The sequence below is a fragment of the Pygocentrus nattereri genome, chromosome 24 (genome assembly GCF_015220715.1).
Source record: "Pygocentrus nattereri isolate fPygNat1 chromosome 24, fPygNat1.pri, whole genome shotgun sequence".
NCBI classification, from domain to species: domain Eukaryota; kingdom Metazoa; phylum Chordata; class Actinopteri; order Characiformes; family Serrasalmidae; genus Pygocentrus; species Pygocentrus nattereri.
The window spans coordinates 6,441,547-6,468,282 of record NC_051234.1 but is presented as its reverse complement, the minus strand read 5'-3'; the positions used below and the strand labels follow the sequence as shown (position 1 = coordinate 6,468,282).

The 26,736-nt window shown below is 43.2% G+C and overlaps 1 protein-coding gene across 5 annotated transcripts in view; it reads right to left on the bottom strand.

Moving 5' to 3' along the window:
• The window catches only part of oxr1a (oxidation resistance 1a), a 305,121-nt gene that overhangs the window by 10,637 nt on the left and 267,748 nt on the right, over window positions 1–26,736 (bottom strand). For all 5 annotated transcript variants that reach the window (XM_037534094.1, XM_037534096.1, XM_037534095.1 and 2 more), the window contains 5 exons: window positions 25,800–25,958; window positions 25,179–25,363; window positions 22,706–23,439; window positions 14,232–14,400; window positions 7,216–7,381 (listed from right to left, as the gene is read on the bottom strand). In XM_037534094.1, the coding sequence (XP_037389991.1) occupies window positions 7,216–7,381; window positions 14,232–14,400; window positions 22,706–23,439; window positions 25,179–25,363; window positions 25,800–25,958 (1,413 nt within the window). The remainder of the gene's footprint in view (window positions 1–7,215; window positions 7,382–14,231; window positions 14,401–22,705; window positions 23,440–25,178; window positions 25,364–25,799; window positions 25,959–26,736) is intronic.

Genomic DNA, 26,736 nt, shown 5'->3' with positions numbered 1-26,736 from the left:
CCTCGCTTTTTAAAATACATATTTTGCATTTAACCAAGTTACTGGCTAATGATCACTCGCTGCAAGGTGGCTGGACTAACAAGGTTTATAGCATGATTAATGCAGGAAACTTCAGAGGCCAAACAGGCTACAGGGCCCTTTGAAGCTGCTGCACTTGAACTCGTAGCTAATGAACGAGCTTTACTTTGCGCGGAAAAGATGACAGTTTTCAAATCAAACCTGTCGCGTTTTATCTTTCAGACTCTAATGACACCAACTGGCTAACTGTCTCTTGTTCCGCGCAGAAGAGTTTTTTGGGTGTAAGAACAGATCAACGCCGCACCTCATTTAAATAAACAAAACTACACATCTAAGCATGTTTTGACAGACAAAATACCCAAGAAAATCATACACAGAGGCAGACATTCCAGACATGTTAAAAACTAGAACTGCAAAGATCGATTGCATGAGTTTAGGGAAGTTTAACAGACAATAATACAGGCCCTGGCATATTTTACTACTAAACGGCTTTTCACATCTCAGAAAGATGTTCCTGACAGCTTAAATGGTTAGAATATTAGTGTTGGTATTAAGCATTACAACGTAACGTAGGTTACTACTGTGACTTCCCTTTAGGGGTCGCCACAGAGGATCATCTGCCTCCATCTTGCCCAATCCACTGCCTCCTCTACTTTTACACCAACCATCTCCATGTCCACCTTCACTACATCCATAAACCTTCTCTGAGGTCTACCTCTTCTCCTTCCGCCCGGCAGCTCCATCTCCAACATTCTTTGCCCAATATATCCACTATTCCTCCTCAACACATGTCCAAACCATCTCAACCTGGCCTCTCTGGCTTTATCTCCAAACTGCTCCACCTTCTAGGTTACTACTGTGACTATTCTGACCAAATACAGATTACAACATTCATTCGACGGACATCAGACCTCTATATCTATCTAACCACACAGAGGTAAACCCAAGAATATCATCACACAGACTACTGAACTGGTCGCCAAGTGGTGGTTTCCAATTATGCTGTGCCATGCTCCAATTTCCCCTTCATCATAAAATGACATTATGCAACATTTTAACTCAGCACCAATCACGGAACGTGTAAAATGAATCCCTATTTGTATTGTAGGGCACCATTACACACATCAGCTGTTTTTCTTAGTGTCCATTGAAAATGGAGTTACAGAATGATTTTAAGGGCACTGAACTTTCCAACACTGCGCTCATATTTTTAGTGAGTGTTTTCGAAGGATACTGTGAGTAATTTGTCACTAAGCAACTGACAGAGCAAGATTAGGCTAGTGTTAACAGCGGCGGCTGAACTGTAGAAAACTGAACTTATCAAGACTCTTGACTCTGGTGGAAAACAGCAACACTATACAGTTAAAAACAAACACCCTAATGCATTTACTGCCTGCTTCTCTTTAAGCACCATGATGTATTTTCTCCCCTGTCTACCTCCTCCAGCACTTTTCAGAAACTATATATATATATTTATATATATGGCTACAAAAGAGAGGCCAACTTCAGCTTTAAACACGTAGCTAGTACTGGTTCAAATGTGACTGATGAATAAGTCCACCATCACATTACCAGCCCCATCGCCCAAATCCGATCGACTCGACGGTGCACACTCGGTTAGGCAAGCGATTTAAAATCGGTCATTAATGTGAACCAACTGGGGTAATGAAATGACCCTCATGACCACATCCTGCTCAGTAACGACACGTGAATGAATCCATCAGCACCAACAAACGAGCAGAATGAGCTTCACTGAGAAGATCATTAACTCTGATCAGCCCTCAGCTTCATTATTAGAGCCAGACGAAGGAGAAAAAGGTGAGATGAGCTGCTTTCCCACCGTTTACAGGCTTTAACGTCTGTTCAGCGCTGCTGCCATGGTAACGCTGAATGATGGCGCAGTGGGAAAAAAAAGCACATGAATTCTGATATGAGCGTCACATTAAGGTCACATGATCTAGGACCACATATAAAAGTGGCTCAAGTTGGTTTTGAAAAGATCAGATGTGTGTCCACACAGCCCTGAAAACATCAGATCTGAGTCACATTAGGGCAAAAAAATCCAATGTATGGCACTTCAACTGGTAATGTGAACACAGTCTGAATTCACTGATTCATACATTTTAGCGCTATTAAGTAACACAATACTAATGAGGGGCCTAGACATCCATTTCAGCCAATACCTTATAGAATTAACTTCAAACCTTTCAAGCTCTAATAACATTCTAATAATTGAATTCAGCAACAAACCCCACCCTACACAGTGAGATCGGGACATATATAGAAACAGAAACAATGATGAAGTCTGCAAGCAGGACAGGTGACTCCCCTGGAAAGATGATCTGAAACACACCTCACCGCATGTAGTCGAAAGGTGTCAAGAATCTCTAGAATAACGCTGACTTGTACAGCAGGTAGAGGCAGTGAGTAGAGGAAGTGGCTTTGAAAGCAGTCCTGAGAATCGACTGTGCTATGTAAATCACACGTTTCCCACGATTTACACACCAGAAGCTACTAAACAGTGCAGGGCAGTGGGTCACTATGTACTGGGAGGCGAAAGGAAGCTCAATTCCCTCAGTCATTCTACTCTGAGACTGTAAATAAAACTTTTTGGCCAACAGGTTGGCACTTTACAGCGTTCAATAATTCAGAAGAAACTGTCCAGTAGAGCAGCCATAAAAATACCCCAAGTCACTGAAGGATGGAAGACACTGAAAGACACTGGGGGGATTTCATTTATGCCTTCAGTCAAAGGGAGCATTTCACAAAGCAGGACTTCTACATAGTCTTGGGCCATTAACTGATATTTAAGCTGGTATGATATTCAGTAATAAGTACGGGTACTGTGCTAATTATCGTCCCTTCATACTTTGTTTCATTCCTTTGCCTTATTTATTGAACTCTTCTCTTTATACAGTCATTTTAATCTATGGTTGACTCAAAAATGTCCATAACAAGACAAAATTGCAAATGCAATGTATAAAAACATCAATAAAATTAGCTACACAAATATATACTTTAAACAGCACTTGAAAACCTACATTTTTAGTCTGGAAATGAAAAAGAAAAAGGTACAAGACCTGTAATCCAGTAGAGAGTAAAATGGACAACAACAAGGGTGCCAACGTGCCATTTTTCCAATATTCGAGTTTGCAAGCAAACAGAGGACCACTGGATGTGACCAGTTTTACACGCCATCTGCACAGAATTATCATCATAAGCTATTAACAAATATTAAAAGCTACCCAGTTGGTAAACGCATTACCATCAGGGAAAATGCAAGCTGTAGCTACAGGTTAAGGCTGTCATACTTCCTACCTAAATCTGGATCACAATTATATTGTCTATTGCAGTAATTCTGCAGACAATATAACATTAGACCAACAATTATTACCATCCAAGCTCAGTAGAGTGAGCCAAAAGTGAGTTCTGCACAGCAGAAACGCCCCAGACTTCGACACCCAAGTTACTCCACTTTGGACTGACTGAAATCCTGCGTTGTGAAATTCCCTCTGATCTCATTACTCCTCAGTTAACTCTACATACAAACAACAAACAACCAGTATCAATCTAATAATCTATCATTAAATAAGTGGATTACTGGCCGTGTTTCACTGTGTGACCGCACAGACCTTCAGGCGAGTTTCCCATCGTACCTTGCGGGGAAATTCCACTGATGCTTCAAAATTTCTGCCCAATTAAACTGTGAAGATGTAAACAGAGTCATTTAGAATGGTTCGTTATGAAACGTCCCATTCCAGAGAAGCTTAAAGGGCGGAATTACTTGCAGTGGTGGTAACAGGAACCAGATATTCGAAGCATTCAAGGACACTCTCAAAGCTACACTACTGAAAGCTAGTACATGAAATAGTTAAATACTTTGCATATATCCCCAAGGTTTTTTTTAACGATGGTTTTGAGAAAGGAATGAAGGTTCTGGCCTAAAACATGCTATTTAACCTTAAGACAGAGTGGCATGCAGGCCTTTAAAAGCCCAAAGGCAAAACTGTGTCCAATGAAAACTTTTCCCCAGATTTACCACAGTTTTAGTATCAGAAACATTATATATATGCACAAACTCAGAAGACGTGTAGGTCTGACAGCCTGACCTGCAGCAGCTCTGGCACTATGGTTTTGAAGGCCAGGTCCACAAACCGAGCTCTAAAGCAGGTTGAAGGACTGTTGCAGCATTAAGCGCAGGGCCAAGTTGACGGTGTCGTGGGCAGGCCTGTTAGCCCTGTATGTGAACAGAAGGGGACCCAGCAGAAGGTTTGTGATGGTCTTCAGGCAGGATAGGACCAGGCAGTTAAAGACCTTTATGACCACAGAGATCAGGGCTGGTCATTTTAGTCATTGAGTCCACTGACTGTGGTCATTGATTTATGTTCCATCATCAACATTAAAAGGCGTGTCCATGTACCAGTTAACTGTATGTCTGCGCTGTAGACCTCATGATTCCCAGTTCCTAACTGTACCACTGTAAAGCAGGTCCAATTCAACCATTTCACCTCAAAGCACTCAGAATGACTTTGTTTACATCTCAAACACTGAAACATGGGAAATCCACCGATTTTTCTTCCTTTAAACACATAGAAGCAGGCAGATAACTAGCAAATAAGCTCTGTACACCTAAGATAATGTACAGCAGCTGTTTACAGGGCTTTACTCCAGCACCGACCACGGGGTCAACACCCTACCCAGCATTACGGAGCTAGCTGGCTAACTCCTAGAGAACCAAAAGAAGAAGTACCCCTCACGGTTCCCTCAGCTTCCAAACTTGGGCTCCAGACAAGCGCTTTCGGCTGCCGGTGCTCAGGCTCAGCCTAGCCAAGTTCCCTGCCTGCCTACAGGGAAAGCGCGGTTGTGAAAACCCTCTCGTCAACAAACATGAAGCACAAATGTAACTTTGCGAGCCCACAGGACGCGAAAAAGAGAGGAATAAACAAACTCCACGTGGTGGAAACGCCACAGCAGAGCCGGCAGAGCCACAAGCGACCCGGCAAAAACAAACCAACTTGCAGTTCCCCGCACAGAAATCCGCTAGCAGTAGCGAAACCCTCACCGACCCAGCCAGGCTGAGCGAAACATGGACTGCAACGTACGTAAGTGTACTTGGGGGTCAGCTGTTTGACCTCCTTCACCCTCCTAGAGAACATGTCTTGTCGGGGCGAGGCAGCTTTGTGGAGTCACATTCTTCAAAACCGCCCGTTTCCTCGAGGTTTCGCTGAAGGTGTATCCACGAAAACACCGCGGCGACCGGAGCGGAATGTTTCAACGTCCTCGCCCCGGAATGACTGGCGGCGCAGCGAGCCAATGGCGTTCAGCGGCCGGGGAACTGCCGCATTACGATTGGCTACTAGCCCGCGAGTGCCCGCCTCTCACGCACGCTGACGACGAACACGCTTAAAGACAACACGCCCTCAGAGAGAGTCTCTGAAATGTGAGCCCATCTGGGTTTTTTTTTTTTTTTAAATATGATTTATTAAATATTAAATTTATTAAATGATTTATTTAACAGGATCAGTGCTGGGGCACAAACAGAGAAATAATCTTAATGAACTAATCAATCATTTAGGCTCGATGGTAAATAAGCATGGTGCCATAGCATGATCTTCTCCAGGGCACATGTTTGAGTAGCTTTTAATGCCCTTATCAGCAACATGCACACCCAACGCGAGGCCACGCTGTCTGAAAAACACGTGGCTGGAATGCTTTTACTATAATTCATATACAGGAATATACATTGTGGCGTCCTTGGCGAAGCAGAACCAGGGGGTGGCATTATTTCTGCTCAGGGAAATGCTCTTTTACTGAAAACCGCAGAACAGGCTACTGAAAAAGTCTGGATAGCAGGGAAAATAAACCCACCCTCACATACCCACAGTCAACACAAACACCTCTTAGGTGGTCCTAGAGGGCCGGTGTCCAGCACAGATTGGTGATCTACCTCCTAAGGTGCACTTGACTGCATTTATCTGTTAATTGACAGGTTTAGTGGGTGGATTTAAGTAGGGAAACTTCCAAATTGTGCTGGACCAGAGTTGTGTACCCGTCAACAACGGCAACAAAAAAATGCCGCTTGCGGCACAGCTTTGCACACGATGCCCCTAAAACCCCTTCTAAAACGAAGAGCAAGCATAATTTTAACTCCAAGACAGGAGCCAGGCTGAACAAACTCGAGTCAGAGGTCAGCAAGGGCCTGGACAAGCTCACAGCTCTTGTTTAACACTTGTGCTTAAGGGAAAGGAAACTTATTCACATCACGAGATCATGAGGACACGAGACTCGGAATGACAAATCAGTCTACTTTGTTTCCTACATCATTGATTTACATTAAAATTTAAAATGCTGCCTCAGCTCCAGTATCGTTTTCTTCATCAGGGTGGATTGGTTTCAGCAGACCTCGCACCAGATTGCTAGACTATCATTTCCATGAAGATGCATGCCAGCTGCTTTTTACTGTTGACCTTTGTGAGCATAAAAAAAAATGAACAGATGTACCAAAAAAATAAAGAATAAGTGGGGGAAGTTCTTCATAATAATCTCAGTCATCAGGGAAAACGTACAACCATATACTGGGCTTTAATCACAAAACGGTCATGGCGGCATGATTTAATAAGGTCTTATTTGTGCAAAAACCGCCCGTGTATTAAACCATGCCATGTTCTCAACGTACGACAGAGGAACTCATGCATGCACACGCTGCATACATGGGCTGCTTTCTTGAAAGAAAACAGAACACAATCATGCAAAACACCAGCTTCAAGCTCACAGTAAATAACAAAAGAATGCAGTTCGGCATCATGGGGATATTTACTGACCAAGTGTAGGAACTAATCTCAAAAAACAGTGAGCAAAAAACTCAATACGTCTGACAAAACAAAGTGATGGCAAATGGATGAGGGGAGGGGTGCAGTGAACACTTTAAAAGTTTCCGGGCACCTGGAATAAAAAAAAAAAACACAAACAAAAAAAAACACACAAACAAAAACAGACAGAGACAGGAAAACACTGCAAATATGCACCAGATACTGTACACCTCCACATGTGGCAATGCACAAGCAAAACTTACTGTATAACAATAGCAAGCACAGCACCGCTTCACGAGGAGTGACACGATACCGTCACGTCAAAAACGTAGCATTCAGAAGCAAATTCAATAAAAGGGACCGAGGAACAAAGCTGAACGGGGTCTACCTCCCACTCCTTGGCCGAGGGGTCCGCTGCTGTCTGCTCGTCACCGCCTTCGGATTCGTCGATTTTCTTGACCACTATGAAGCCGGGCTCCCGGCTCGTGCTCCCCATTCCGTCCCCGAATGTCTCTGGGCTCCACTGGATGAAGAACAAGTAGAGGTGGTCCGACCTGCAGGGACAGAAGGGCATGAACAGTGAAGGAGACGGCAGTATACACCAATAAATAGATGACAAAACGTGCTTAACACTTTAATTCACAGTCAAAAAAATCCGTTTCTGCTTTTTAATGTACTCTGCTCTGTTAGTGTGATGTCACATGATCTAATAAAACTGAATGTACAGAATTACAGCAAATATTTTAAACAAATACATTAATCACACTTCAGACATGTTTTAGTTACTCTGATGAAAAGAAAACAATAATTGCTGTCCATAGTGATACGAATGCATTGTGAACGTGTGAACACGCTCACTCGGTGCGTCCAACAAGGCGGCTTAGAGCTTCTCTTACTCAGTGAATACAGTAGCACACAAAGCTTGAATTTCACACCCTGATCCATTTTACTACAAGTGACGTTGACATGTACGCACATCAGCTACTCTGGGTAGTACTGAATGAATACTTGGGGGAAAATAACGACTTGCGATTTTTCCGATTTATTTTGCGAATTTAAAAATGAAAGATTTTTATAAACTTATTTATTTTGACCAAGAAGACCTGAATATCCACCTTTTTTGGCTTGAGGCTCGACCCCTGAAATGTTCTGTGCCAAACTGCCAGTAAGTTGTGGTTGTGATGTCACAACACATGGAGGTTTGGTTGCCTCTGATTGGTCCAACTCCCCTACAGGCAGTTCACAAACTCTTATTAGGTTCAGTTTCCCCTCTTAAAACAACGGTTTTGCTAATGTAAACACTTAAAAGGATGATTTCTCAAGGGTTCTTTAGTGAAGACAATAGACAATTATATAGAACCATAAACACTCAACAACCCATGTGCATGCTTACGTTCTTTAGATGTGCATGGTGTAACGGTTCTTTAGATTGGAGTGTTGTATGTGCTTCTATACGGCACTTGTTTGCAGAGGGTTCTATATAGCACCAAAGTATTCTTCCATTGTTATGAGCTTGGCATCGTAACAATAGCAGAACCCTTTTTGATGCTATATAGAACCACATACAACACATTCTCCAATCTGAATGCAGTGCAAAGAACTTTTTAAGCAGGCAAATGGGTCCAAGTGTGAAATGGTTCCTAGATAATTGTTACTAGTAGAGGTGGAATAAGGGCGGTGGGACTTTTGCTGAAAGTAGACAGTAGAAAGTAGACAGTAACCGCTAACACTTTTCCCCACATACTGACTGCACAGACATGAAATAGAATGAAAATCGCTGGTGTGCTTATCTGAGTTTTTTATTTTTAGCGGGAATGCATCCGATTTGTGCTTGCCGTCAGTGAAACTATGGCAACCAACAGTCCGCTCAAGTTCAGAAAAGCCCACAGGCAATGAGCGTCCAGCGTTTTGGGTGACAAGAAGCAAAAAGTCGCTGCTGGTGTGAACGCAGGGTTAGATGTGCTGATCCGCATTGCAGCTCTGCAATGTTACGGTGTTAAATTGCGATTTCAATATAAAAAGATTCATCTTTCAGCCCTAATTCTCGTAGCAGATTTTAAAGAGTTAAACATGTCATTTTGCTGGGTGTCTGAAAACAGTTCAAAATAAAAGTCACCCCCTTTGGTGTAATATGAAGAGAAGAAAACAAGAAAACCATCCAAACAGCTGACTTTCTCTAATCAGTACTAGCACTCAAGAACTGTGTGTTCATTAACTTTCTTAATGCAAACCACAACATCTGATACCATGATGAATGTGAAAAATCCCACATTTTATCAGTACCACGCAGGACCAGCACAGAGGAGGAAGAACACAATTTAGAAGAAAAGAAGCTTAATAACCTCAGCTTTGGCAAATGAGAAAAGCGCAGCTGAGAAAGTTTGTTGGAAAGGGGATTTCATGGGTGAAAGTCAGCTAATCCAATTAAAACGCATTCCTTCTGGAGCAGCCAATGTTTTAAGTGACCAACTATAGTTGGAAAAAAGACAGCAGAGCTGATGTAGGTACTACACACATTCTATACTGCTATAAAACCATCAGCCACAATCACTCCGTGTATCTACACTCAGCTCCACTTACTATATAGGCGCAGCTTATCCAACAGACTGTAGACCACCTGCATACTTTTACCCTGTTCGACAGCAGTCAGGACCCCCACAGAGCAGGTATTATTTGGATGGTGGATCATGCTCAGCACTGCAGTGACACTGATGTGGTGATAGTGTGTTCATGTGTGCTGTGCTGGTACGAGTGGATGAGACATGGCAGTGCTGCTGGAGTTTAACACTGTCCACTCTATTAGACTCATTTGTCTTGTCTAGATGTAAAGTCCAGAGACAGCAGCTCATCTGTTTCTGCATGGTTTGTGTTGGCCATCCTCTAGTCCTTCATCAATGGTTACAGGACGCTGCTTTAGCTGAATATTTAAGTTGGTGGACTATTCACAGTCCAGCAGTGATAGAGGCCCTTAAAGCCTCCTCATATTCCCTTCAAGCCAGTGCAAAATGCAATGATGCCACCACCATGGCAGTGGCCATACCTCATCTTTTGGCTGGTTTAGTGCTTTAATGTATATGTAAATATGTTTTACAGGCAACGATTTACCAGCTGACCTACAGAATGACAACTCAGTCACACAACTGCATTTATTTGAATAACACTAATACAAGTTGCCACTTAGAGGTCACTGTTTCACTTAATGTGAGACCAACAGCAGTTGCTTGTGTCTTAACGTTCCATGCAGGTCTATGCTGTGAAAAGCTTACAGCCTTCTGCAAAACACACCCAGTCAAAGTATGTTTGGTGGATTTTCCAAACACATCTACATCTTTACATTTGTGTAAAATCAGACAAAAAGACAAACTGTGAAACATGTACCATAACTTTGTTTAAAAAATAACAGTAATTGTGCATCAAAACGTGCTGAAGTGTGTTTTCAAATTAAAAAAAAAAGCGTTATTTGACCAAGGTGGCAAAACATGTGCAACTTTTGCACAAAATAAAGAATTTATTATTCAAACACCTAATTAAAAATACATTAATACTGAGTCTGAGTATTCATGTAACTGAATAACTGCACCTATTCCTAGTAACTAAAGCTCAGGCCTGGTTGTTGCAGCAGGTGACCTGCACAGGCTAAAGCACAGGCAATATCAGAGTGAGCACAGTGGCAGCAGGTCCTGGCAGTTTGCTGACAGGCTGTGAGAGAGAGGAGTGCGTTTTCTTCCCTGTGCACTCTCACTATTGTCAGGATACTTTATACCGTCTTCCGGGTCGCCACCCAACTGGGTCGCGTCACAGAGAAACAGGCTGCCAAAGCCTTAGAAAATACAGTAGGACAGCCACTGAGCCTGCAGCCTCACACTACTACATCAACACACACACACACACTCACACACACGTCATCTTATGAGCAGTGCTTAAAGACTAGATGGGGTTAATATGGTCAACACCTTATCACAATATATTTTCATTCCATTCAATAAAATCAGGCATAATGATAAATATCATTTAAGTCTAGTCATTTGAACCAGGAAGAATATTAACAAATAATATTTCTTTATAATACAGAAAAGAATAAATATTCCAGTCAACTGTCAGTGGTAACAAAGTGGAAGCGATTGGGAACGACAGCAACTCGGCAGAGCGGGGTCAGCAGATGCTGAGGTCACCAACGTTTTACAAAGTCAATCACTACAGACCTCCAAACTTGTGGCCTTCAGATCAGCTCAAGAACAGCATAGAGAGCTTCATGGAATGGGTTTCCATGGCCAAGCAGCTGCATCCAAGCCTTAGATCATCAAGCGCAATGCAAAGCGTGGAATGCAGTGGTGTAAAGTGCCGCCACTGGACTCCACAGCAGTGGAGACGAGTTCTCTGGAGTGACCAGTCACGCTTCTCTGTCTGGCAATCCCATGGATGAGTCTGGCTTTGGTGGTTGCCAGGAGACGGTACTTGTCTGACTGCATTCTGCCAAGTGTAAAGTTTGGTAGGGGGGGGATTATTATATTATGGTGTGTGGTTGTTTTTCAGGAGTTGGGCTCGGCCCCTTGGTTCCAGTGAAAGGAACTCTTAATGCTTCAGCACCAAGAGATTTTGGACAATTTCATGCTCCCAACTTTGTGGGAACAGTTTGGGGACGGCCCATTCCTGTTCCAACATGACTGCGTACCAGTGCACAAAGCAGGTTCATAAAGACATGGATGAGCCAGTTTGGTGTGGAAGAACTTGACTGGCCTGCACAGAGTCCTGACCTCAACCCCATAGAACACCTTTGGGATGAATTAGGGCGGAGACTGTGAGCCAGGCCTTCTCGTCCAACATCAGTGTCTGACCTCACAAATGCTCTTCTGGAAGAACGGTCAAAAATTCCCATAAAAACTCCTAACTCTTGTGGAAAGCCTTCCCAGAAGAGTTGAAGTTGTTATAGCTGCAAAGGGTGGGCCGACATCATATTAAAACCCTATTAAGAATGGGACGTCACTCAAGTTCGTATGTGTGTGAAGGCAGACGAGTGAAAACTTTTGGCAATATCGTGTATGTAGCTAACTGCTGCACCATTTAAAGGTGAAATGTGACATTTCGCACAAAAAAAAAAAATTAGCAAGTAAACTGGCTTCTGCTTCACAACTTTTTACTGTTTAAACGTTTTGTTGCAAATTAAATACAACAAGAAACCGGCTAGAGCACCAACCTTCAGGGTTAAAGGGTGAATTAGCAGTTCTACATTAACTCCAGAGTTTAAGGCCATTTATTATTGAACTGTGTTGAAGGATCGGCAGAGCTTCATTTTACCGTAAAGCAGGATTATTTTATTTTTACCTATAGATCTAATTCAGCTGTGGAGCCGCAACAGGGCAGTAAAAGAGCTGCATGCAGCTCTGGAGCTGTATGTTGCCGACCGCTGGTCTATTACAAGTGAATGGCTACACATTGAGTAAAAAGCTCATATTACTGCTTATTGTACTGAAGAAGCTGTTCAAAGTTTGATATTTGGCCCCTTACATTGGGCTGAAGAGCAGGTTGGGGCTTCTCTGTGAGTTGGGACTTCAACATGGTAATATGAAAAGGGACCATGGGGGACCACTCTAAACTTGGGTGTCTTTAGCTTTTAGGCAGGACCCCCCAAACCACCCTTTTATGAACAGAGTTAGGACTGATATACAACTAATACAGGAATAATAGAAATAACACTGTGTTAGTGGGGTGCAAAAACTTCTTGGGAATGAAGGGGGCTTTAAGCACGCTTTCACTGAAAGGGTCTTATGTTACATTATGTCTGTTCTGAACACACACTGATACCCACAGATACAAAGAGAGTCAGAATATGGGGCGAAGAACGGAGTGACTAGCCCACAGACAGACGAGGAACACTGGGTGCTTGTATTATATGAAAGGAAGGGATTCATAGCATGTCTTTTCCATGACGAGAGACAAAGACGGTGTTGTAGTGGCGCTAGCATGCAGAACTGATAGCAAGACTTTGCCAAATTATTTCTGGTTTAAAATGACTCGGCTTTAACTGAATTACGCCGTTTGTTGGCTTCGGCTTAATTTGCTAGAGAAACACATTACATGCTTTCTCAGAAGCCTCCTTGTATCACAGCTGTTAAGAGCCGAGACTTCGGAAAACTTGTCTAATTGAAACTCACAAGCTTTCAGTAAATCAGCAAAAGTGGATAAACAAAGAAACAAGTCAACAGCTGTGCAAGTCGAATCAATCCTAATGTAGTGCACTAGTGTCCTAAGAACTGCTACTGTAGATGCACAAATCGGTCAAGATATCATCGTGATTCTATGTTTTGAAATGACCGCATTGTATTTTTAAACACACTGGTGAAAAATGTCACATGGTGAAATACAGAAAATTCCATTTTCTGTTTAATTAAATAATTAGGATGAAATCAAAGCCGTTCAGAGTGGTTTGATATGGAATTCTCAGGAGTCAGGAGTTGTTCACAGTGGTGGTGATGGGAACCTGGCGTCTAAACCCCTGATAGTTCTGCAATTATATTCTTGGTGAAAAAGCACATGCAGGGTGTTAAAAGACAAAGATAGTACCAAATGAAAGGTTTTCTCCAGAATTGCTACTGTTTTGCTATTATCAACATTAATTATTGATGTCAGAGCAAAACCTCTCGTCTTTAAAATGGTACAGGAGAAGAAGAAACATACATAACTTTCAATGAAAGATGATTTAAATAGATATTATTCCAAGCAATTCTGGACTGTTGCTATTGGTTCATACACTATGAAATTTTATAAGACTGTAAAAGACGTCTGGTAGACATCTGGACAGCAACCATAAAACTCAAAAGCGCACATGTAGGTTCACTGGCCATTTCGGATAGTAAGTAAAATGCCACTCCATTCCCTGGTTCCCATCATCACCACTGTAAAGAAGTCGGAATATAAAAGTTTCTCTTCAATGAAATTCTCACGTCAGAACACTGAATGGCTCATTTCAGCATTAGAACTATGCTGATATTCTTAAAAACTGCAGATCCCCTGGAAATTAACTCGGGTCTGCATAATTATTTGGACTATATGAATATAAAAACACCAGCAGAAACTAATAAATGGGGCTGGTCAAGAAGCTGACGGAACTAAACAAATATAATGATTAAGAAACGTTATATTATGCAGCCTTTGACACTTATGAGGGTCTTCTAAAGAAGAATGTATTGCTATAGCTATACACATACACATATCTACATCTAACCTCAGGAAATCTCAGGGCTCTTCCAGTTTGTCACGCGAAGGCCACTTTTCGTGGAAAGAGTAAAAGAGATCACGCACATGAGTGTGCGCTCTTGCTTTGGGCCCAGCCAGCCTGTGCTCTGCGGAGTGGATGAATAAATGATGGGTTTGTTGGAAGCTAAAAGCAAGGCTGGTTCTGCTCACCTTTCCTGGGGCACTGAGAACCAGTACTCATGCTTGCGGTCGCGCTGGGCGTATTGCTGCATGGAGGCGCTGGCATTGGACACAAATGTCTTCTTCATGGCCTTGCCCACCCGCAGGCACAGGAACTTATGAGACCTGGACATCCGCCTCTCCCTGGACGCAGCCAGACCTGAGACACAGAGGGGGGAGATGACTCAATTTGGAACATGTGATTTCAATACTTACAAGGTTCCTTCAGCAAATTTAGAAACACAGGAATAAAGATATCAGATCAGACTTTTAACAAAGACGTAGAGCCCAATCCCATTTCACTCCTCGCCCCTACCAGGGTTATGAGAAAAGAGAAAAACCAGCAGGATGGCAGCACAAGAGACCAGAGAAACCCACAAATGTGAGAATTTTCTCCATTAGAAATGACGACCATTGTTTTATATTAGTTTAATGCTGAAGAATGTAACTGCTGCACCATTTAAGGTGGAACGGGAAAGTCTGAAATAGAAGCTGGTGAATATTTGACTTCAACTTTGCGTCACCAATGAATTAGTGGTGATAAATAATTGCCCCTCTTTGAAGGCGCATGATGTCCTAAATGTAACTAAAGCCCAGCAGTGAGGAGCTGAACTTTACCCCCCTCTGCGGTCACTGCAGACGGGCCGGGTCGCCTACAGAGCAGCGCTAGTAGCTCTTAATGAAGTGATGTTTTTTTGTTTTTTTATTTGAGGGTCCTGTTTCATAGGGCAAGATTTCAACCACTACCCTTTGTAACTCAGTTTAAAGGGGTTAGGGTGACACTCGAAAAGGGGTAGGGATGAAAAAAGAAGAAATGGGATTGGGCCTTAGAGAAGAGAAGACAGTTTTCCCCTTACTGACAGGGGCAATATTATGGCTCATCTGGGGCCCTGAGTAATTTTTTTTTGTTTAAGATTTTTTTACTTCCTCACACAAACACCAATACACGTCCATTCATACCAGTGACAGCCGACTGGCTGTATTAGACTTACTAATAGATGCATGGATTCTGATTAGACCCTTCAGCAGCTTTTTAAAAATAAATATTTCATCTAATACTGTCATTACACACAACACGAAGTCTGGCCAGAGTTCATCTTTAAGACTAAGGCTCACTGGACACATTAGGCTGAAGATACACAGCATCCATGAGTTCATTTAAAACGCTACAGTAGGCGTCTCGACGTTTCCGCAGAGAAAGATATTCAACGTAAAGTCTTTAAGACGAACAGACTAATGCTATTCGTCTAGTAGCTCAAATGTTCCTAGCTGTTACGGGACGGCGGGGAGGCGGACCCGAGTGCAGAAATGAAAATCCATCCATCCATCCATCCATTATCTAAGCCGCTTCTCCGTCAGGGTCGCGGGGGGGTGCTGGAGCCTATCCCAGCAGTCTTCGGGCGGAAGGCAGGATACACCCTGGACAGGTCGCCAGGCCATCGCAGGGCAGACAGACAGACACAGACAGTCACTCACACCTAGGGGCAATTTAGCATGTCCAATTGGCCTGACTGCATGTCTTTGGACTGTGGGAGGAAACCTGAGAACCCGGAGGAAACCCACGCAGACACGGGGAGAACATGCAAACTCCACACAGAGAGGACCCTGGCCGCCCGGCCGGGGAATCGAACCCAGGCCCTCCTCGCTGTGAGGCGACAGTGCTACCCACCAAGCCACCGCGCCGCCAATGAAAATCCAGTGCGGACTAAATAAGTTTATAGGGCAACGGAGGGCGTGTCTGGAAGGTTGAGATTGAGGTGACCCAGAGCCTGATTGGCGGTCTGCAGAGCTACCGCGGGATGCATGGGTAACAATGAAGAAAGGAAGGGAAAACGAATAAGTGGGAACGTCAAACAAAAGAGATGTGCTCAAACAAAGGCTGAACCAGAAGTGTGAAATAAAAAGATAAGAAAACAAAAATAACTTCCTCTGTAATTTTGACAGAAAGTCAGTGTTTGTGTCACTTGTTTGGTCTTAGTTGAGTAAATGCCTTTTACATGGCTTGGAGCCGTTTGTAGTTCAAGCCTTCTTGTAGTTTTTGAGTAGTTTTGGGACAGTTACACTTTGTAGTCCTCTTTTCTTCTTTCTTGTTTTTGGCCTTTTCTTTTCTTTTCTGACACTAAGTACTATACTGGTCACCCCTCTACAAAGGTGTGACAAACGGTAAATAGTGGAGTCCACAGGTGTGTCGAGTTGGACCTAATCAGCCTGTGGGCTTCTGGGAATTGGAGTTCCCTGAAGCTATGGCCCCTTGCTGCCGCCGCCCTCTGCTGGCAGCAAGCGGGGGCCGGCTGAACCCTTACACTAGCTTTCTACATTCTGAGTGCTTTGGCAAACACACTAATAAATCACTGTGAAACACGTACTTATTAAACAATGAGAATCTCCTAAATGTAAGATGTTAAGTATAATAAGCACCAAAACATATAGGTTATCTTATAATTAGCTTCACAAGAGGATGAAGCTGAAGTTGGCTTTGTATTCACCAGCTTCTTGATCCTGTTCCACCTTAAATGGTGGCAGTATTCTGGACTTTACACGTCACACTAGTTACAACTGTGGGAATAGGATTGTTTTCAACTAGTCATGGAACTTATCATAAAATGTCACAGGGTCACCTGCATTAGCGGAGCATCAGCGACAGGTAACACGAAACCACAGAAAATATGCAAGCTTATAAGCTGGCGAGGGCGCAACACTTGAGAACTTAGTATCATAAGAAGTACGCTGTCTGTTTCCTGACATAACGGATTTGGCAGTTAGTCTTCTCCTCTGAGTGTGTTGAGCTGTCCAGTGATGGTGGTGCCTGGGTGGAAGCTCGTGTTAGCCTTCACTCTCCCAGCTTGGTAGCCCTGTGTGCTGGTCAGCACCTTATCCAGTGTGGGCTGGTCTTTTGAGAGACGCTAATTTGCTTATCAACAATTTTAGAATTTTAGAAAATTCGGACTCATCTTAGTTTGAGGGGAGTGTATGAGTGTATTAGCTACCTCAGCCTCGTAGCTCTACACTCTCAGAAAAAAAAGGTACCAAACTATCGCTGTGGTGGTCCCCTCAGGGGTACATCTTACTCAGGGAGCATAACTGTACAATAATCCAGTGAAATGATAGTTTCTAAGCTGTACTGACTCCACACACCCCGTCTCGCCTCCAGGCTTTTATTTTATTGTTCTATTCTAAATCATTCTGTTATGAAAAGGTACAAATATGAACTTTTTACGTGGAAAAACTGATTTAAGGTTCACAATCAGACCTTAAAACCCCTGTAGTACCTTTGAGGGAAGATTTACACTGTTTATACCTTGATGAATGAAAAATGTACCTGCAGACTATCTTTATTTCTATCAGTGTAGTGCAAAACTAAAGACCCCAAAGTTTTCCTCTAATCCAATACTGGCAAAGAAATCGCATGCCATACCATACCATACCATACCATACCATACCATGAAAGACGCTGGACACATCTCCTTCGAGAAACTTCACGCAATACATCAATAAACACATTGTGGCTTTAACATCGACAATGAACTGTCGCGCATTTTTGACAACGTCCTTTAATGAGTGCATTACCACATTTTAAGTAGATTTCAAGCCCAAATTTGATCACCGCAGCCTGGATTAGCCATTAAGCAGAATAAGAAGCTTCTGAGCTAAAGCCAGGAGTGATCTAAGGGATGGACGTTTTCATGCCGCTTTCCTTAATAGCTCATTAGAAGGTCAACTCTGCGGGAGACGTCTACCGAACAGCCACCCAGCAGTGCTGAGCCACACACAGAGGCAAAGAAACCTTAATCTACTTAGACCACACCACACTGGCAGAAACCATTCATTTTCAGTGCCCTAATTAGTTATGTAGTTTCTCTGGTTTGTGCAGTTCAGTCTATGCTCATATTTACAGGACTGTCTTAGCTGAAGGAAAGACCTCCCCAGCTCCCCCCCAAGGCTGAAATGAACAGCTCAGAATGATAAGACCAGAAACTTTCTGGCGAGCCCACTGAAGCGTCCTCCAGGGCCAACTTTTGGGAAGTCCTGCATTAAACTCTTCCGATATCTGGTTCTTGTCATCACTGAATGGAGCATTTTACATCAAACCACTCAAGTGACTTTGTTTACATCTTTACAGCTGAACTTTTGAAATTAGCCATAAAGGCTGCATGCTTAAATGTTGCGTTTAATTATGAATCTATACAAATTAAACATATTCGCTCATATTTTGTTCTTCTTTTAAAGTGGAATAATAACAAAAAGAATTACTGAAAAACATTAAAGCAGTACTATGGAAGTCTTGGGGATATGGAGACCTCTCTGGTGGAAATGTGTAATTGCATGCATTGTGCCGAAGAACATTTTATTACATAGTTTTGCTTCAGACCCCTTTCCCGAGGGGATGAATCTGACGTTTGCTGGCGTATTAAAAGTGTTCAAAGAGAGCTCAGTCAAAACTGGGTGAGGGCCATGTCTTCAGAGGATGTGAGTGAATGATGTACAGCTTTCATCATATCTTCATCAGTACGTTATTGGCGATAACACACGACCTTGAGTGCTCTATTGCTTTTATACAACAGTTAAATATGTTCAATTTTAGTTCCTTAACAAGCAGCTTGCTGCTACGTCAGAGTAACTCGCTGCACAGCCGGCAGTTTGTTCTCCAGCTCCACACAGGCCAACTGGCAGTTTGGGAATTTAGTGTCGTCTCATCTTCAGAGTCTGACCAAATCAGCTGTAGGTCAAATGTGATCTTAAAAGTGTCCAATTTCTGTCAAAGTAAGAAGTACAAATGTTCAATTGGCTTGAGCGTCTCCTACAGCTGTCAAAGCCGTTGCTTAGCAACAGCGTCTCAGTGGAGTGATACAGGCTTGTGAAAAACCCGTGATGTTATGGTGAAATATCAGAACGGTTAGAACGCCTCTCAACCAATCAGCTTGCGTGGCCGGAACTGTTGTATAATAATACATAAGAGAACATTTGACGTGGTTGAAAAACAAAAAAAATGATCAGAGCTGTCTGAGGTTAAGCGCTGCTGCTCATTCTGAAAAATGCTTATACTGGGGATCTGCAAGGTAGCCCTGCATCGCCTAAATCGTCTGTTTGCCCAGAATACAAGGAATTCACCATCGAATCAAATATTGGTATGAATTATTGGATAAACCTTAGCATTGCTCTGATGCTGATAAATTTCTGTCATACTGATTTCCTTCTAATATCATTGTGCATGTTTACTTTTCAGGACGGTGTAAAAGCCATCATGACCTTCAACTGAACAGCTGAATTAGTGGAGAGCTGAAGTTCCCTTGTATTAAAATCCAGAGCAATATTCTTGTGTTTCACTCCATGAGTAGCCTTAACATCCATCCATCCATCCAATTTCTAAGCCGCTTCTCCGTCAGGGTCGCGGGGGGTGCTGGAGCCTATCCCAGCAGTCATCGGGCGGAAGGCAGGATACACCCTGGACAGGTCGCCAGTCCATCGCAGGGCATAGCCTTAACATGCACCTGCATAACCAGCCCAGCAAGGCACCACTCAACATCTTGGTTTCTCTCTCCACAGAACTTAAAGGGCGGAAGATATATAAGTCTCTCAGTTCATACAGAGAAGAGCGCACCAATCAAGACCAGAGCAGTAAAAAAGGGAAGAGAGAAAAAGCATTGCCTAAATAGCCTTTGGCACTGTGTGTGTCAGATGGCTCTTAACACTGGTCTAAAGCCTTTCTTGTTTTCTCTCGGGCGCTGTGTGCGTGAGGCCGCGTGTGCGCGCGGCTGTCGTGTTTGATAGGTTCGAGCTTATCGTGCCGTGAGTGAGTGCGGGGCCCGGCCTGGCGGAGCAGGATCAAAGCTGTGTGTAAAAGCTGCGCTCCCTTAGGCGATAACAGGTGAGGCACATTTAAATGTTTCTTCCTCTTCTCTTTCCGTTCCATCCACAAAGCAGCTCCGCACAAGGTTATCAGCAGCTCCCAGCAGCCTGGACCTCCAACAAAACACGAGAAGCTCGCTGCGATGGGCAGACATCAGAGCACGGTGCTGTAATGCCTTCTGCTCTGCTTATCCAGCCTCTAAATGGGTTTCTAATTAATAGACAAGGCTCAGGCAGAGGTTCTGCTCTGGAACTCCCGACGGAGAGCTGGAATCAGGGCGCTGTCCAGCACTCCGGTGATTCTTCAGTGTCGGAAATGTTCGGTTTGTGATAAATAAAGGTGGTTTTCTAAATCACGTTGCATCAAGGAAACAAAAATACTTCATTAATTAGAGCAGATTCTAAAAAGACTCGCCACTCAAAAGTTTGGGAACACCATGCACTCTCTTGAAAGTTCGTTTGAGTGCTTACTGGTCATTTTCTGTTAAAATGAAAACTGCAAATGTATTTGGGAACATAAAACATGACAACAGCTGTTCTCTAATACTTTACGTACATTTTAGCAACGTCCAGCTCCGTTTTCACCAAAGTCTGGAAACTGCCCCTTTTTAACTCATTGCTTTCGTAATGTCACAGTCACTTTTCGGCCTTTTCGGCCTTCAGAAGGTCAGCCCTGCAGAGTTTTTCAGCCCAGACTGCATTTTGAACATGTGAAGCTCATCGTGTTACATTACTAACGTCAGCCTTACACTAATCACGTCGGTTTCTTCTAATCAGAAGTATTTTCAGCAGCTATTTCATAAACAACTGAACATTCAGCAGCTCGTCCTGTCACAGCCTTACATACATCAGCTAACTGTGTAAAACTGGTTAATGAGCTTAAAATACTCATTTTCTAAGCAATTTCATTGTGGAAATCTATTCACACAGAGCTCATCTGAACTGGCATGCTACAGTGTTAAACTGGCTAAATGATCCATGTGTTCATTTTTACATCGTCATTTTTAGCAACTGATTAAAATTTACTGCGGCTCAATATTACAGACAGGCTTAAACTAAGTGCTCAGATTTTGTTAAACGTGGTGCTTTTTCAACACTTGGTGACCGTAATTTCAGTTTGTTAGTCCACTGCCAAACATTCTACTGTTACAGCTCTTCATATTTAAACACCAAAATTAAACGTTTTCAACTCTTTGGAACCACCAGTGGTTCCAAAACACACTTCTTCATATTCTTCATAACGTTCATATTTCATAAGCTCCATTCAGAAGCCGGGCGTCGTGTGAGGCTGTAGCTCTTCTCTCCAGTCTAATAGACGGTGATGTCATTTTAAACCCTTATAATAAAAGAAGCTGAACTCAGTTTGTTTTTCTACTGAAAGTCGACCCGTTTTTCCCCAAATCTGGTCTATAAACTATAAACAGACGGCGTCTCTTCAGTGATCTGCTCTGGAAACATCACTTTTATAAAATAACACAAAGAGCGTCTGAGATTTTTGGCTTTCAGCAGTAAATTATAAGCATGTAGTGATATGTGTGATCATAAAACTCATGTTCTGTTCATTTGATGGGAGCTTTTACAAAAAAATAAATAAATAAAATAAAAATGTACATTTATTTCATGCAGTTACTGAGTAATTTGCCTTACGATTTGGGCAAATGTAAATGTGATGTAAATTCAGATGGAAAAAACAAAATATACCATGGAGAAAAATAGGTTCATAAATTCACATTAATAATCAATTATTAAAATAGTTTTTTTGTGCAGCACCAATTTAAAACTAAATATGTTAGAACACGCTCTTTTCTTTTGACTTTGAAACTTCCAATAAGCACTGTGCAAAAATTTAGAAAAATATAGATTTATGCAATTATCCATAAGAGGGCGTGCATCACAGTGATTTTATCACAGGGAAGGTGCTCTTAGGCACAATGTGAAGCGCCTTTTATACAACAGTGGACATCATAAAACATAATCAAATACACATCTTTTCAGTAAATAATTAAAGTTATTATTAATATAAATTGAGACAAACAAGTATTCTGCCAAGCAATGTAGTTCCTTAGAGTATGGCTTTTTTGCAAGCAAGCATGGACCGCTGAATCGAGAAGAATGTTCGCTGTTCAAACGATAAATCCTTCGCTTTATAAGTACTTCTCCTTCACCGAATTACCACAGCGACAACAACGCTAACCCAACACTGCTCCTCTTCCCATGCTGGAGCTGAATCCCCAATGGCTCGCTTTTACAGCAAATCATACAGTAAGTATTTAAATTCAAGCCTATGATACCAGTGATGAAGCTGTGTAGCATGTCTACTATCTCTTAGCCTGTTAGCTAACTGACAAGCCTAGTTCTAGTTAAGTAAATAAGCTGTCAGCTACTCAGTTTAAACAAAACCAGGTTCTCACTTCATAATTACACTCGGTGGTCCACACAAGCAGCATTCTAGTTAAAAATGATTCCATTAACAGCTCAAGGAATTTGTGTGACATGGCAGAAATACAGAATTCAGTTGCGAGGTGGTCGGTGTGCGTATATCAAGTGTGCTAAATGGCTTGAATGTGGCAGATTTTAGGACCAGAACTATCCTTTTTATACAGCTATGGGTTTCTTACCCTCGGCAGAGCCCAGCCTCTGACTGCCCTTAGCTGGCACGCTCTCCTTCTGCGCCTGCTGCACATTTTCCCTTTGTTCCTTGGCTTGTTGCATAGTGTGACTCTTCCACATCTTCCTCAGCTCCTCCACATCTGTCTCCGAGTCCTGGGTACCCTCTCGGGTGAGTTTGGCCCCATCTGGGGCACTCTCCTGGCCACCGGTCTCCTCTGCAGCCCCAGTGGTGGAGCTCTGGGAGGCCGTGCGGGATCCTGTACCCTGTGCCTGGCAGTGGGGTGGCTGCTGCTGCTGGTCCCTGCTGGTAGGTGTGCTTGGCTGCTCCTGGCTGTGCTGTTTGGAGCCCAGAGTCGTGTGGGGTTGGGCAGTGTTGCAGGCTGGTTCTCCAGAGCTACTGGCTGGCTCTCCTCTCTGTTCTCCTTCTGCTCCGCCCTCCTTAGCCTTAGGCACCTCCTTTCGCTCCGCTTCGCCAACAGGGCCTCGGGCACTCTCGGCCACCGCTGGGGCATGGCTGACTGTCTGGACGGACTCAGAGGAGGCGCCTGAGGACTTGTCCTCCTGACGGAGCTCCTCAGTGGACTGCTGCTCCTCGCGGATGGGCGACAGCTCTGACTCGGTGAAGACATCCTCAGAGAGGGAGCCTTCTGTGCTGCGAGGGGCTGTGCTGGCGCTATCATAGCCCTCCCGCAGACGGATATCTCCTTGCTGAGAGGGTCCTGAGAAGAAAGCGTCCAAATCCCTGTACCAAAGACAGACAGATGGCAGTGTTTGGAAGGACCGAGATTAGCTCTAAACAGTAACACACAGACAATGATAATTACTGGAACTTTTCTGCATAGGTATATTAGCAGCTCAGCTAACGAGCTTTGAACAGTTGCTGTTTCAGTCCACTAGGTGGCCACTTTTTTTCCCTTTTAGTGGAAAGGAGAAGTCTAGCCATTCACTTGTAACAGCAAAAGGCAGTGTTACAGTTAGTAGTTAGTTAGCTAGCTAGCTATTTTTAGTGTTGAAAATATGGTGAAAGTCTTGGAACAAGAGGACACTGTAGCCAAAAAGTCCATGAACACATGCTGTCTGTAGCGTAGGGCTGGTTCCGCTTTTTTAAAATCAGATTTAACGCAGAGCAGCCAGAAAAACAACTTCTGATGACTTGGATGGGTGACTAACTACTTTCGGCAATATAATGTACACGTAATCGATTGCATTACATGCGATGCTGGAAGTGACCTCTGCTTTCTGCCAGACACATGAAGGGGTACGGGGGTCTGCGCCCGGAAGCTGCAAACAGAGGTTAAATATCGCGACGGCTGTCCGGCACCTACCTCATCGCTCCGATGCTGAGAAGCACATTGCACGCTGTTTGGTTCAGATTGCTTCGTCCTAGAGAGAGTTATTACAGAATATTCGGGGCCTCTTTTGAGTGAATCTCCCTGTACAATCAACACGACAAGCATGACATCATATTCTAATGCCCAGTATCCTCTTCTCTCATCTATAGAACCAAAGCAGCACTTGTGCATACGGCTGCCTCCAAACAAGAAGCAGAAGAAAAACATCAGGGGGAGGCATAACGACTGCTAAAATCATTAACTTCTTATTACAAAACAAAATGAGTGAGTAATCCAAATGTAGGCGGCTGGAAGCACGCTTCATTAACCTTGGAGTAAAAATCCATTTCCTGTACGATAAGGCTGAACGATGGATATCTGAAAGAATCGGACAGCGGCACGGCGCCTCATATCCCGCCCATGACTGAAGTTCATGCTAGACGAAATACGCATTTGTCACACTAAACCTTTGATCCACATAAGACTCCTCAAGATAAGACTCATTAATAATGCGTAATTAACTCTGATCTTTGCAATTCTGGCTTTTGCTCAGAACACAGACGGTAAATAAGTAAGATTTATAACTGGTCATTTGCCAGATTCTTAATACACGACATGTTTTGTTGATTTTCTAAATGAAAATAAATGGAACACGTCCTCTGCAGGGAAAAAATTCTATTTTCCTGCAACTTTTAGGGCCCTATTGCTTTATTTGCTAAGTTTAACATATTGAAAAGTTATTCTTATTCATGGGAAAATCCCTCTCAACCATTCAGACTGTGAAAACATAATTAACTGTTGAATAGACATCAATGGACCAAAAGTCATAAGCAAATCAAAACCATGTTTTTTTCCCTCAAAGTTGTTCAAAGCTCCAAATAAGCTGAGATGTGACGGTGGTGGTGGCCATAAATCAGAAGCTAAACTACGTCATTTGCTTATTTACTCAACTAAGTAGGTTCACTGATAGAGATCCATGGTTGAAGAATAGTATTAACGTTTTCATCACAGTCTAACTGCAAAACTGCATAACGATATAAGGAGTTGAATAAAGATGTTGGGCTGCCCTGTCACCACAGCACCCCCCAGGGCTGGAGGCCTCCCTTGTTCTGCCAGTAGTTATGTCACTGTTATGGGGTAGTTCTCTTACGGGGGCACAGACTCGCGGATCTTGCTGTCGGTGATCTCCCGGTAGACGGCTGCAGACTGCACTTCTTCCAGGGGGCACATGATACCATACTCCTCACAGCCGCGTTCCTGAACCAGGGGGTCTGTCCGGTGAGGGTCGAACATGATGTTGTTGGGTGTCACCAGCAACACCCCACTTACTGCCCCCTAGTGGACAAAGAAATACAAGGTTTGAGAGTTTAACGCTGACAAGGCAGCAATCGCACCTTCTCTGCAACACTAAACCTAATAAACACTGACTTAAGCTGTTTCTCTCTAAGAAGCACTTGAGGCATAACACCTGAATAACTTCTGATTCCCAGGTAACTAATCAGTTCATTACTAAACGGATCGGGCAGTTCAGCTCTCCTGAGAGCACGGTACTTTGTGTTGAAAACAGCTGCTGAGCTCCCATGTGTCCAGTAAAAATCCGGAAACGCTGCCCGTTCGGCACTCTCGAGTCCCAGAGAGATACAATGGTCTTATTAGTGTCTGTCTTCCGAATTTATCTAGTGGAAAAAACACTGCAGCGGAGAGGCTTTTACAAGACAGTGAGTCCGAGTGCGGAGTGTGTAATTGGACTGGGCTGAGAGCGCTGACTCACCTTGCCATCTGTGATGTACTTGCAGTTGATTTTGAGGAACTTCTCAGTCAGCGCCTCCTCCTCCTCGGAAGTGGAGGAGACCACGCGGGAGGGCCGCAGAGCCGAGAAGGCCGGAGGGGCTGAGGCCGGAGCCTCGGATCGGGGAGCTCCATCAGAGTCCTGAAAGAGAACAGAACAGTGATCAAGAATCAAGAATATGTACTTGGTTTTCAAAGTCATGAAATTTAAGTTGTAAAGGCCAGCAGGCATTTTCACATTACGATAAAAACTGAGATACAAGGTTTTCTTCCGACAACAGCGATATGCTGCTACACTTGCTTTGACATTAATCTCAAACTGTACATAACATCCCAACGCTTGCCTTGTGTGCCCAACATCCCACACAAATCTGTTTGACAGTGCCGGAGAAAATGGAGGCAAGCAACAGGTGACTCAAGTCTGTACTGTTTATAGAGTCTCCTCCATCAGCTAAACGTGACAGTTGGTGCACAGAGTGGATGAATGAGCCAAAGGAAGCAGAAACAATATTTCCTGCCTTATGAGGAGAGAAACTAGTGTATTTTCAATAAAGGGCACAAAATTTGTGAAGAAATCTACAGTGGTCTACGTACAATAAAACGTCATACGGTATATGAAAATATGTACTGCCTGAATTACCTCTGCAATACTGTGGCAGGTAGCAGTGACAGTGATGGGCATGGGGCTAAGCTTAAAACAAACACTGACTAACATTAAATCAAACCAAATCCAAAAAATCCGTCCAAATCAAAAAAGTTAAATCAAAAGTCTTGTTTTGCTGAAAGACCATTCTTCACATTTTTGCCATGATTATTAGAAACTAGTCTGAATATTTGTATAGTCATAAAAAAGTAGTCCTGAAAGTTTAAAAAATTGATTAGTAATGTTTGTTATCGCTGTTGTCAGAGGAAAACCTCTG